Source organism: Schistocerca gregaria, chromosome 2 (assembly GCF_023897955.1).
Source record: "Schistocerca gregaria isolate iqSchGreg1 chromosome 2, iqSchGreg1.2, whole genome shotgun sequence".
In the NCBI taxonomy this organism is placed as follows: domain Eukaryota; kingdom Metazoa; phylum Arthropoda; class Insecta; order Orthoptera; family Acrididae; genus Schistocerca; species Schistocerca gregaria.
The window spans coordinates 89,671,123-89,683,773 of record NC_064921.1 but is presented as its reverse complement, the minus strand read 5'-3'; the positions used below and the strand labels follow the sequence as shown (position 1 = coordinate 89,683,773).

General features: G+C 38.3%; 1 protein-coding gene across 2 annotated transcripts in view; it reads right to left on the bottom strand.

Moving 5' to 3' along the window:
- Window positions 1-12,651, bottom strand: part of LOC126336392 (guanine nucleotide exchange protein smcr8b-like) — a 103,833-nt gene that overhangs the window by 74,555 nt on the left and 16,627 nt on the right. For both annotated transcript variants that reach the window (XM_050000067.1, XM_050000068.1), the window contains exon 3: window positions 4,156-4,325. In XM_050000067.1, coding sequence (XP_049856024.1) covers window positions 4,156-4,325 — 170 coding nt within the window. The remainder of the gene's footprint in view (window positions 1-4,155; window positions 4,326-12,651) is intronic.

Genomic DNA, 12,651 nt, shown 5'->3' with positions numbered 1-12,651 from the left:
GCAACTAACATTTTAGCAGTGGGAATACACAATCCACATGACAATGCGATGTAGCTCAAATGTGTGAATGGAATCAGTCAAAGGAGTGTTCTGTGAACATTACACTCCAGTGCATTTACTCCTTTCTACATTTTGCCATGTAAATAGTTTCACAGTAATAACTTCCAGAGTCAGTTATAGTTCTCCAAATGGTGCGTACAAAAAACTGCCGTATAATGTGGAATTTGTGTACAAGATTTCAACATTCTGTTTATGGATGCAACATCACTTACACATCATGGACAAATCCATCTTCGCAGTATGCCTACTCATCACAGTTAACAACAGAACAGTGACTTGTGGCACTGTTAATCTTATCACTATCTGATCAATTTCCACATATTATGTTGTTTAAGTTCTCTTTGAAGCAACTTTTTAAAGCCACAGAAAAAAATATATAGTTAAAAAAAACTCTTGTGTCATATGTCAGCAGCTATAAACGTTAAAGATTTCTTGCCTACATCAGAGAACTTGCTACACTGTCAACTAAAGTAAGTAAAAATCTCACCTTGATATATTTACTTGTTGTGGGTACAGTTTGGGTGGTCTGTCAACTGCTTCACACTGTATATGATAATGGAACAAGAAACATATATTCAAGTCTTTTTCGCTACATTTATATATCACTACTGCCCAAATAGTCACAAAAACAATTTCAGGTGATGAGCAATAGACAAATGTTCTCAATTTAAATTGGAATGCAATATTTTACAAATCAGAATCTACAAATAAAGTAATTATTTGTTATTATTACTGTATTATTCTCTTATCTTTGTACTGATCATGTATCATGCAAAATCTTCAATACCTCTTCTTTCCTTGTTTCCTGTAAATCCAGTATTACTTCAGTTTCTTCCCATGTTGTTTTTTCCATTCTTCCACCTACGTTGTACCTGATTTCTCTTTTTTCTCTCTTGAAAGTCTTCTAACTTAAATAGTTTGTATAATGCTTTGTATTGTTAATGTTCTCGTATAAGAAGAGTAGCACAATTCATCCACAAAACTACCATTCAAAATCCTCACCATCCTTTTGGTGTAGAAACTTAGAACATGTTCTGCGCTGAAATACAATGAAGTACCTCAAAAATGGAAAGATCTCCTCCACATCAACCGTCATGGATTTCAGAAATATCAATGGCTTCCTACATGCCAACAACTGTCGATTTTGAAAATAATAATCAAGTGAAATGCAACTTGCACTTTTCTCAGACACCTGAAAGCCATGGATGAAGACTGTCAGATAGATGATGTACTTCCTGGCTTCCAGACAGCACATGACTCAGTACTGCATTACTTATTTTCAAATGCAAAATTTGTGGATGGATTCAAGATTTCTGGTAGGAAGGATGCAGCATGGATGGACAGTCACAGAAGTAACTTGGGAGCACTGCTGTTCATGGTGTACATTTAATAACCATGCAGACAATATTAAGTAGTAGCCTCAGCCCATCAAGATGGTGCAGATAGCTATAGTAAAGTACTGCCTTAAACAGCTGCACAAATATTCAGAGCTTGATAACATTTGAAAGCTGTGCAAAGACAGGGAACTTGCTTTAAATATTCAGAAATGTAAAATCTCAAAAATGAGATCAACAGGTAGTGCAAAATGGCTAAGCAGGGATGACTAGAGGATATGTCTAAGGATGTACAAGTTTATATCACTAGGGGTAAGACAAATGCCACCTACAGGAAAATTAAAGCGATCTTTGGAGAAAAAAGAACCACCTGTATGACTAGGCTCGTGTGGAAAACCAGTCCTAAGCAAAGAAGGAGAAGCAGAAAGGTGGAAGGAGTATATAGAGGGTATATATAAGGGTGATGTAATTGAGAGCAATATTGTGGAAAAAGAAGAGGATGTAGATGAAGATGAGATGGAAGATATGATACTGCATGAAGAATTTGACAGAGCACTGAAAGACCCAAGTCAAAACAAGGCCCTGGGAGTGGACAACATACTGATAGAAATACTCAAAGCCTTGGGAGAGCCATCCCTGACAAAACTCTTCCATGTGATGAGCAAAATGTATGAGACCATTGAAATACCCTCAGACATCAAGAATATAATAATTCTAATTCCAAAGAAAACAGGTGCTGACAGGTTAGACAATTACTGAATTATCTGTTTAATAAGTCACGGTTGCAAAATACTCACACGAATTATTTACAGAAGAATGAAAAAAACTGGTAGAAGCCGACCTCATGGAAGGTCAGTTTGGATTCCGCAGAAATGTAGGAAGACATGAGGCACTCCTGACCCTACAACATATCTTAGAAGATAGGTTAAGGAAATGAAAACCTACATTTACAGCATTTGTAGACATAGAGAAAGTTTTGACACTCTTGACTGGAATATTCTCTTTCAAATTCTGAAGGTGGCAGGGGTAAAATACAGGGCGCGAAAAGCCATTTACAATTTGCACAGAAGCCAGATGGCAGTTATAAGAGTTGAGGGGTTCAAAAAGGGAAGCAGTGGTTGAGAAGGGAGCGAGACAGGGTCATAGCCTATCCCCAATGTCATTCAATCTATATATTGAGCAAGCAGTAAAAGAAACAAAAGAAAAATTCGGAGTAAGAGTTAAAGTCCAGGGAGAAGAAATAAAAACTCTGAGGTTTGTCAATGACATTGCAATTCTGTCAGAGACAGCAAAGGATTTGGAAGAGCAGTTGAACAGAGCGGACAGTGTCTTGAAAGGAGGATTTAAGATCAATGTCAACAAAATCAAAATGAGGATAATGGAATGTAATCGAATTAAATCAGGTGATGCTGAGGGAATTAGATTAGGAAACGAGAATCTTAAAGTAGTATATGAGCTTTGCTAATTGGGCAGCAAAACAACTGACAATGGTTGAAGTAGAGAGGATACAAAATGCAGACTGGCAATGGCAAAGAAAGCATTTCTGAAGGACAGAAATTTGTAAAATGTAAACTTTTACAGCTGGAATTGTACCAATTAATAAAATATTTCGGGCTATTACGCCATGGTCGAAAGGATTTCACTTTAAAACTTGACGTTTCGTCTCCATCTGCAGAGGACATTTTCAAGGAGGATCATAGCTTTGTTGAACGTCCAAATCACACCTTGGCTCGCTACTGGCTCAATACTTTGGTTGACCCATGGGAGAGTGTCAGTAGCAAGCCAGGTGTGAATCGGACATTCGACAATGCTACGATCCCCTTGAAAATGTCCTCTGCAGATGGGGACGAAACTTTGTATTTTGGAGTGAAATCCCTTTGATCACACCATAATTGTCTGGAATATTTTATTAGTTGTGAAGAGAAATTTGTTAACATCAAGTATAGATTTAAATATCAGAAAGTCTATTCTGAAAGTATTTGTATGGAGTGTAGCCATTTATGGTTATGAAACATGGATAATAAACAGTTTAGACAGGAAGAGAATAGAAGCTTTAGAAATGTAGTACTATAGAAGAATGCTGGAGATTAGATGGGTAGATCATGTAACTAATGAGGACACACTGAATACAATTGAGGAGAAGAGAAATTTGTGGCACAACTTGACTAGAAGACGGGATTGGTTGGTAGGACACACTCTGAGGCATCAAGGGATCACAAATTTAATATTGGAGGGAACCATAGAGCGTAAAAATTGTAGATGGAGACCAAGAGATGAAAACACTAAACAGATTCAGAAGGAAGGAAGTTGCAGTAGTTACTAGGAGATGAAGAGGCTTGCACAGGATAGAGTAGCGTAGAAAGCTGCACCAAACCAGTCTTTGGACTGAAGACCACTACAAAAACAACAAAATTTTGCACACTTTACAAATTGCAAAAATGTAGTGTAGGTAATGCAGGTAGTACACTTCGGTTCATTGGTAGAATATTTGAAAAAAGCATTAGAGATGGAGTACAAGTTCAGATTAGGAAGGGATTGGAAAGAAAATTGGCTGTGCCCTCTCAAAGGAACCATCCCAGCATTTGCCTGAAACGATTTAGGGAAATCATGGAAAACTTAAATCAGGATGGCCGGAGACGGCTTTGAACCATCGTCCTCCTAAATGTTGTCCCTCAGTTTATTATTATTATTATTATTATTATTATTATTAGTAGTAGTAGTAGTAGTAGTAGTAGTAGTAGTAGCAGCAGCAGCACATTACCTGGGAGTTGCATGGTAGTCAACAGACATGATTTTCAGAATAAGCGTGTTGACATCTATTTTTGGATCATCTTTGATTGCCAAAGGGAATGTTAGTAGAGGAACTGGCCCCATAACTTCAGAAAATTCAGCAAAAACTATGAAATCTTCTTTTGTGCAATAACATTCCTCCTAAAACAAAACCACAATGATGTTATTGGTGTTTAGATTGTCTGTAATGCCATTTACATGTGACAAATGGGCAACAGTTCAATAAATGAAGCCTCATTTTAAGCTGCCAACTTTCTGCAAAACCTGTGAACACATCCTGTAATAATGGAATTGGCACATTTAAAAAAGAAAGTAACACAATTCATCTTATAAACAGACAATAGGCATTTCAAACAGAAGTTGAGCATTGTAACTCAGACTTCATATTTGGATTTTTCTTCTGCACACAACTGGATTCTTCTTCAGAACGCAATGTACAAGAACAAAACTTTGAAAATGGCACTACAATGTTCAACTTCTATGCACTACAATGTTCGACACCTCCCCTTATGGTGTCTTCACTTATTCCATCGTCTTTATTCCTTCCTGGATTTTTTTTATAATTATTCATACCATCTATGCTAGATGGTGGAGGGAAATGTTCTACTCATAAGCTACTGGAAAAAGGATGAACTGGAACAGACTTTTACTCTAAACACTGTTAGTATTTATGTTGAGAAACAATCATACTCGTATGTTTGAAAGTGCTGTTATTTTGTTCTCTGATTTCTATCCATTCACTCTTTCCAATAAGTGTGTTCCAGTTTTGCAACTAAAAAGTGGTATACTCCATGTAATGATGATGGGCAAAAGTATTAGAAAGCTGGACATTTGGCAGTGAAAATAAGAAACGTCAGAATAAGAGAAGGCATGATTCATATCCAACTAAAATTAAACACAACAGCATCTCACACTAGGCATAAATATGCCTTACAAACATATCTGCTAGCACACAAACTGAATAACAAAAATACCACAAAGTGTTCATCAACAGCATAAAATGATAAGACAGTGCAACTGCATATGGAACTTGAAGAAAGAAAACATTGCGGTTATAAGAAACTTGAAACTTCCTGGCAGATTAAAACTGTGTGCGCGACCGAGACTCGAACTCGGGACCTTTGCCTTTCGCGGGCAGGTGCTCTACCATCTGAGCTACCAAAGCAAGACTCATGCCCGGTACTCACAGCTTTACTTCTGCCAGTATCCGTCTCCTACCTTCCAAACTTTACAGAAGCTCTCCTGCGAAACTTGCAGAACTAGCACTCCTGAAAGAAAGGATATTGCGGAGACATGGCTTAGCCACAGCCTGGGGGATGTTTCCAGAATGAGATTTTCACTCTGCAGCGGAGTGTGCGCTGATATGAAACTTCCTGGCAGGTTATAAGTTTACCGTATTTACCCGAATCTAAGCTGTACTCGAATCTAAGCCGCACCTGAAAAATGAGACTCGAAATCAAGGAAAAAAAATTTTCCCGAATCTAAGCCGCACCTGAAATTTGAGACTTGAAATTCAAGGGGGAGAAACGTTTTAGACCGCACCTCCAAACCGAAACAAAGTTGGTCCATTGTAATATGAGACAATTTAAGTCGAATGAATGACGATACAGCTACAGTAGTTTGGTGTGTGTGGTAAACTTAGCAGTTAGGCTTTACCATGTAGTCATTGCTATGCATCAGGCGCTCCATCCGTATTTATACTAGAGAGCCTTTCTCACGTGCTTCGTCTGGTTTGAATTGATTGCTTACTTTTCTTTATCTCATAAGTGCCGTTCTCTTTGTTATAGGTGTTTTCGTCTCTCTAAGCTCAAAATGCATTGTTGTACTGTGCCATGCATTGTTTGTCACATTCTGATAATGTGTGTTTATGGCCTGTTGCTGCTCGCGGCATGGCTTGCTTTTGTGCACGCTATCGCCACTTACAAGTAAAAAAAAATAGAGAGAGGAATCGTCTCATTAGCGAAACAATGGCAAGAGACTGCTATTTGTTGTTTGTTACACTGCCGCTTTCTTTGATAATGATCAACAATAATCAAATAATAGACTGCATATGACAGATGTTCTGAATGAAAGTTTAGCAAAAATTTTTCTACGTTTCAAAATTATTGCAGACGGCTCTTTAGTACATTACATTCTGCACAGAAATTAGAGTCATCTTAGGTTTAAAAATCTAGTCAGTTGCAGTGCATCATTTCTGACTGTTTCACTATTCAGAATAGGAATAATACGAATATAAACATGACATGATATGTATATTCTTCCGCGTTTGCTATTGTCTCACTCTAGTTTCGTAATTTATTAGGAAGACAGGATTTAAATGAGACAGCAGGAAACACGCAGGAATACATGGCAAAATGTTTGCATTCGTATTATTCTTATGGTGAAGAGAATACTGCATGTGATACACAATTCATAAAAGTTCTTATTAGCAATAATCTCTTGTCACAGGAAGGAAAAAATTCAGAACGTAGAATTGGCCATATTCACAAACATCCCAAACTGTCTTGCCAGTCGGATTTTCGTAGTACATTGAAAGGCTGCTACATTTGAAGATGAACAATACGGAATTTGTATTTACTTCGTTGGATAATGTGTGAAAATGCAGTGGTTGAAACTCGGGGTAGAGAAAAAAAGCTTTTTATCTTTGTGCCTGCAAAGCATGCTGGTGTAGCGCTACATATATTCGACGGCAGAAGATACTTGTGGCAGCACCTACCAACATTTTTCAGAACTTCCACTTACTTTGCACTCAATTCTAAGCCGCAGACGGTTTTTTTTATTACAAAAACCGGAAAAAAGTGCGGCTTAGATTCGAGTAAATACGGTATATTATATTTTTTTCTAGAAAATGGGTCTTACAAAATATCTTCTGTATCATAATTTAAACCCAATAGAAAATAAATAACAGTATTAAGCTACTACCACACAACACATTGATTTTTTTTTTAATTTTTATGAAAATGCAGAAGTATTACTACAGCAGGAAAACAACATAAAAACAGATTGTTAATGAGTAAAAAGTAAATATTGGATCAGATGCAAAATATCACTGTAACAAAGACAAAAAATGGCTCCCCTATACATTAATAAAATATTCTTCCACAGATTTCAGGACAATAATAATAACAAGACAGGTGAAATACCCTCAGACTTCCAAGAAGAATATAACAATACCAGTTTCACAGCAAGCAGGTGTTTATAGGTGTGAATATTACCGAACTATCAGTTTACAAAGTCATGGTTGAAGAATACTAACATGAATTCCTTACAGAAGAACAGAACAACTGGCAGAAGCCCACTTTGGGGAAGATCAATTTGGATTCGGGAGAAATGAAGGAACACATGAGGCAGAACTAACCCTCCAACTTCTCTTACCAGTTAGGTTAAGGAAAGGCAAACCTATGTTTTCGCCACGTATGGAAGTGACACATAGGAGACAAACAGTTTAGGCAAGAAGTGAACAGGAGCTTTCAAATTGTGGTGCTACAGATTAGAGGGGTAGGTTGTGTATCTAATGAGAAGGTATTGAAAAGAATTGGGGAGACAAGAAATTTGTGGCATAACATGACCAGAAGAAGAGATAGGGAAATAGGACACATTCTGAGACATCAAGGAATCACCAGTTTAGTGCTGGAGGGGAGTGTGTGTGTGTGTGTGTGTGTGTGTGTGTGTGTGTGTACTACCCCAAGAAAGTTCCTTAAGTGTGCGTGTGTGTGTGTGTGTGTGTGTGTGTGTGTGTGTGTGTGTGTGTGTGTGTGAACTACCCCAAGAAAGTTCCTTAACAAAATTTGAAGAACTGACTAAATAATTACTCTAGGAATATATTACAATCCCCTGTGTATCGCTCACATAGTGATCATGAGGATAAGACTAGAATAATTACTGCATGCACAGAGACATTCAAACAATCATTCTTCCCGTGCTCCATATGTGATTGTAACAGGAAGAAACTCTAATAACTGGTACAGTGGGACGTACACTCTACTGTGCACCTCATGGTGGTTTGCAGTGTATAGATGTAGGTGTAGATATAGTAGCTTTGAGATCTGCTACAAACCAACTTTTCGAACTGAAGATAACAACAGCAACAATATGTTTTTATGCAATTTTTTATTTTACTCCTAAAAATGAGGAGGAAACTTAGAGATGTTATAGCTGAGTATGAAAATTTACATTTCCTCCAAATTCAAATATATCTCTGAAATCTATTGCTTAGCTGTGGATCTTTCCCCTTTCCTCCATAAATTCTTCAATATCTAATTCCATGCCTTCCCTCTACCGGATTTGTATAGAAATCCGAGGAAAGGAAGAAAAGCACATTCACCAACACAACAAGGTGCAACATAATAATAATAATAATAATAATAATAATAATAATAATGGAGAGTAACTCATTGCTCACGTCAGTTTATTATTATTATTATTATTATTATTATTATTATTATTATATATTACTGAACTATGTTCACACAAATTAAAAAACAAAATTTCACAAATTAAAGAACAAAATTTTAGACAAAATAAAAAGTAAATTGATATCTTGAAATGTATAAAGCACATTAAACAATCAACAGAGCAGTGTTTTGCTATACAAAATTATGCTTACATTTAGACGTCCGTAAGGCCTGTTGGCCATGCATGAAGACTTAAGAATAAGAAAAACAGTGTTTTGTTAGAACTTTCAAGTAAAGTTCAAAACATTTACAAGTTTTCACAGTAACCATGAGTTGAGTTTTGGGTGTTGCTGCAATAGTTTTGAGTCAGTTGTCAGTCTTCGTTGGTGAAACACTGGGAGATTAGCAAGTAAGGTATGCAGCTTTTCCGTTATATTAATTCTTAAATTCTTTGCGTGTTTTTGTGAACTCACATAGTTAAGTACATAAATTCATTGTGTATTTCTGTATTTGTGAGGTGTAGTATCACAGTTTTGTAACCAAACAAAAACATTCTCACTGTCTGTAGTGCAGTGGTCATTTGTTTGTTTTGGTAGACCAGTAACCACGGAGCATAGTTCAGTCAATTGCTAGCCTCCACTGGTGAAGCTCCAGGAGACCAGCAAACCAAACATTTAGCTTTTTCTGTTGGTTTCATACTTCAGTCCTTAAGTTAGCTGGAGGAATAGGATGTGCGCATGTTTTGTGTGGTCACAGGAGGAACTGCCCACAGTTCGCAAGCTGCTAAAGGTGGTTGTAGGCATGGTCAGCCATTTCCAGGCTGCTGCCTCTGGATATAGCGGCAGTGGAGCACCTGGCACCTTATATGGGATGCTTCAGGTGTCACTCATTTCACCCAAAAGACCTGATGCCGAGGCACCTTGCACTATACCTGTCGCAGGGAATCAATGTTCACTGCATGCCAAATTGCAGGATGTTCAGGGCAGAAAGCCAGTGTGGATACTGGCCAGCTGGCCTTGCCCTTTCACCCTGTGAGATGATAGTTGGTCACTCCTTCAGCAGGTCCAAGCAGGCATACATGGGGAGGAGTTAACTAGTTATTGGGAGCTCCAACGTTAGGTGAATTGTGGAGCTCCTTAGGGAAATAGTGTCCAGGGTTCAATGTGCACTCAGTACATCTGTTGGGGGCCCCCATCTGAGATGTAGAGGTGGTCCTGCCTGCAGCTATCAAGCAGGCAGGGTGCAGATGTCTGCAAGTTGTGGTTCATATCGGCACCAATGAAATCTGTCACTTAGGCTATTAGGCCACCCTCAATTCATATGGGCAGCTGGCAGAAGTGGTGAAGACTGCTGGCCTCATGTGAAGGGTGCAAGTAGAGCTTACAATTTGCAGCATTGTTCCTAGAACTCATCAGGGTCCTTTGGCTTGGATCCGAGTGGGTGGTCTGAACCAAAGGCTCCTTTGATTTTATGAAGACCTTGGCTACAGATTTCTAGACCTGTGTTATGGGGTCAAGAACTGTACAACTTTCATTGATAGACCAAGAGCACAGGACACAAAGAAAGCAGCTACTCGGGTGGCAAAGTACTTCAGGAGTGCACATGGAGGTTTTTTAGGCTAGGTTGTAGTTTGAGGCCCTCTGACAAACACTCGCCAGCAGAGAGCGAAATCAGATTGTGCACACAAAGTAGAGACAATATGACTGTCAAAGTTTTAATTATAAATTGCCAAAGTATTCATAATGAAGTTCCTGAACTTACTGCCCTCCAGGAAAAAGTTGTCACACTTAAATCACTCTTGGAACTGAAATATAAATAAAGTTTCTGAACTTACAGCTCTTCAGGGAAAGCAATCATTTTCAAATTCCTCTCATAACTGAGAGTTGGCTGAAATCCAAAGTAGAAAGCTCCGAAATATTTAGTAAGGCATGCAACATATATCAAAGCGACATATTAGATGTCATAGCAGAGCAAGTGTTCAGCGCTGTCAATAAAAATATCATATCTATTGTGAACAAAACTGAATCTGTCTGTGACATTAGCTGGACATGAGTAGTAAGCCAAGTCGATTATTTGATGTTTTTACCAGGCACCTGATTTCGCCATAACACTTGTAGAACCATTCAAGGAAACGCTATGCCTAGTAGCATGAAAACACCCAGATTATGCAGTACTAGTTGGAGGCAACTTTAATGTATCAAGTATAGATTGGAACATCTATGGATTCACTGCTGGTGGTATGAGCAGATACCCTTGGAAAGTACTTTTGAACATGTTTTCCAAAAACTGCCTTGAACAACTAGTTCGACAACCTACATGCAAAGGAAATATTTCAGACCCAGTAGCTACAAATAGGCTTGACCTTATCAACAGTGTCGGTATAGAGACACGGATTAGAGATCATGATATTATCATAGTGATGATGGTTACTAAAGTTAATAAGACTTCCAAGAAGGCTAGGAAAGTATTTATGCTGAAGAAAGCGGACAAGCAGTTGCTAGCATCCCACTCACACAGTGAATGGCCATAATTTAGTTGCAATATGATGGATGTAGACATGGTCCTTTGGACGTGTATGTGCCAAGTAAGTGGGTCAAGGCTGGAAACACCCTCCATAGTTCAATAATCAAATTCAGAAAATGATGAGGAAACAGAGATTGTTGCACTCTCGGTCCAAAAAAGAATGCACAAATGTTGACAGGTAAAGTCAGATATTCATGTGTCCATAAGATCAATGCACAAAGCGTACAAAAACTGCCACTGTCATACCTTAGCAAAAGATCTTGCCAATAACCCAAGAAAATTCTGATCATATGTAAAATCACTAAGCAGGTTGAAGGCTCCTGTCCATTTACTCCTTGACCAGTCGGGTTTGGCAATAGAAGACAGTGAAACGAAGGATGAAGTTTTAAATGTCAAAGTTTCAGAAATCATTCATGCAGGAAGATCATACAAACATGGAGGACATATAAGTAACCTTCCCTGGCATAGAGGAGCAACTGAAGGAGTTGAAAATAAATATGTTGCCACGTCCAGATGGAATCCCAGTTAGGTTTTGCAGAATTTACTCCACGCACTGGAACTTTACTTGACCTGCATTAATCATGAATCTCTCATCCAGCACAAAGTCCCAAGCAAATGGAAAAGAATGCAGGTGACTCCTGAAGATAAGAAAGTAAAAGAACAGACTCACATAATTGCAGACCAATATCCTTAAGGTTGGTTTGCGACAGAATTCTTGAACACTTTCTGAGTTTGAATATCACAAATTTTCTTGAGACAGAAAAGCTTCTGCCCAGAAATCAGTGTAGATTAAGAAAGTGCCACTCGTGCGAAACTAAACTTGCCCTTCTATCACTATATGCTACAAACCATGGATAGAAGCAACACTGTACCCCACTGCAGACAGCTGATGAGGGTCCAAGCATATGGAATAGGTTTCCAGATATGTGAGTGGCTCAAAGACTTTGGAAGTAATAGAACTCAATGGAAAGTCCTCAATGGTGGCTGTCCATCACAAGCACTTATTCTCAGAAGTGATTTGGTAGAACAGCTATTTATGGCTGTTTGCTGATGATGCTGTGATGTATGGGAAGGTGTCGTCCTTGAATGACGGTAAGGGGACACAAGATGACTTAGGCAGAATTTCTAGTTGGTATGGTGAACGGCAGCTTTCTCTAAATGTAGAACAATGTAAGTTAATGGGGATGAGTAGGAAAAACAATCATATAACATTCAAAAACAGCATTCATAATGCACTGCTTGATGCTGTCACATCAATTAAATATTGATGAATAATGTTGCAAAGCAATATGAAATAGAATGTACACATCAGGTTGAGAGTCAGGGAGGCAACTGCTCGATTTTGTTTAATGGGGAGAATTTTGGGAAAGCGCAGCTCATTAATAAAGGAGATGGCGTAGGGAATGCTAGTGCACCAAATTTTCAAGTCTGCTCAAGTGTTTGGGATACCCACCATATCAGATTAAAGGTAGACATTGAAACAATTCAGAGACATGCTGCTCGATTTCATACTGATAGGTTCAATCAGCACACACGTATTACGGAAATGC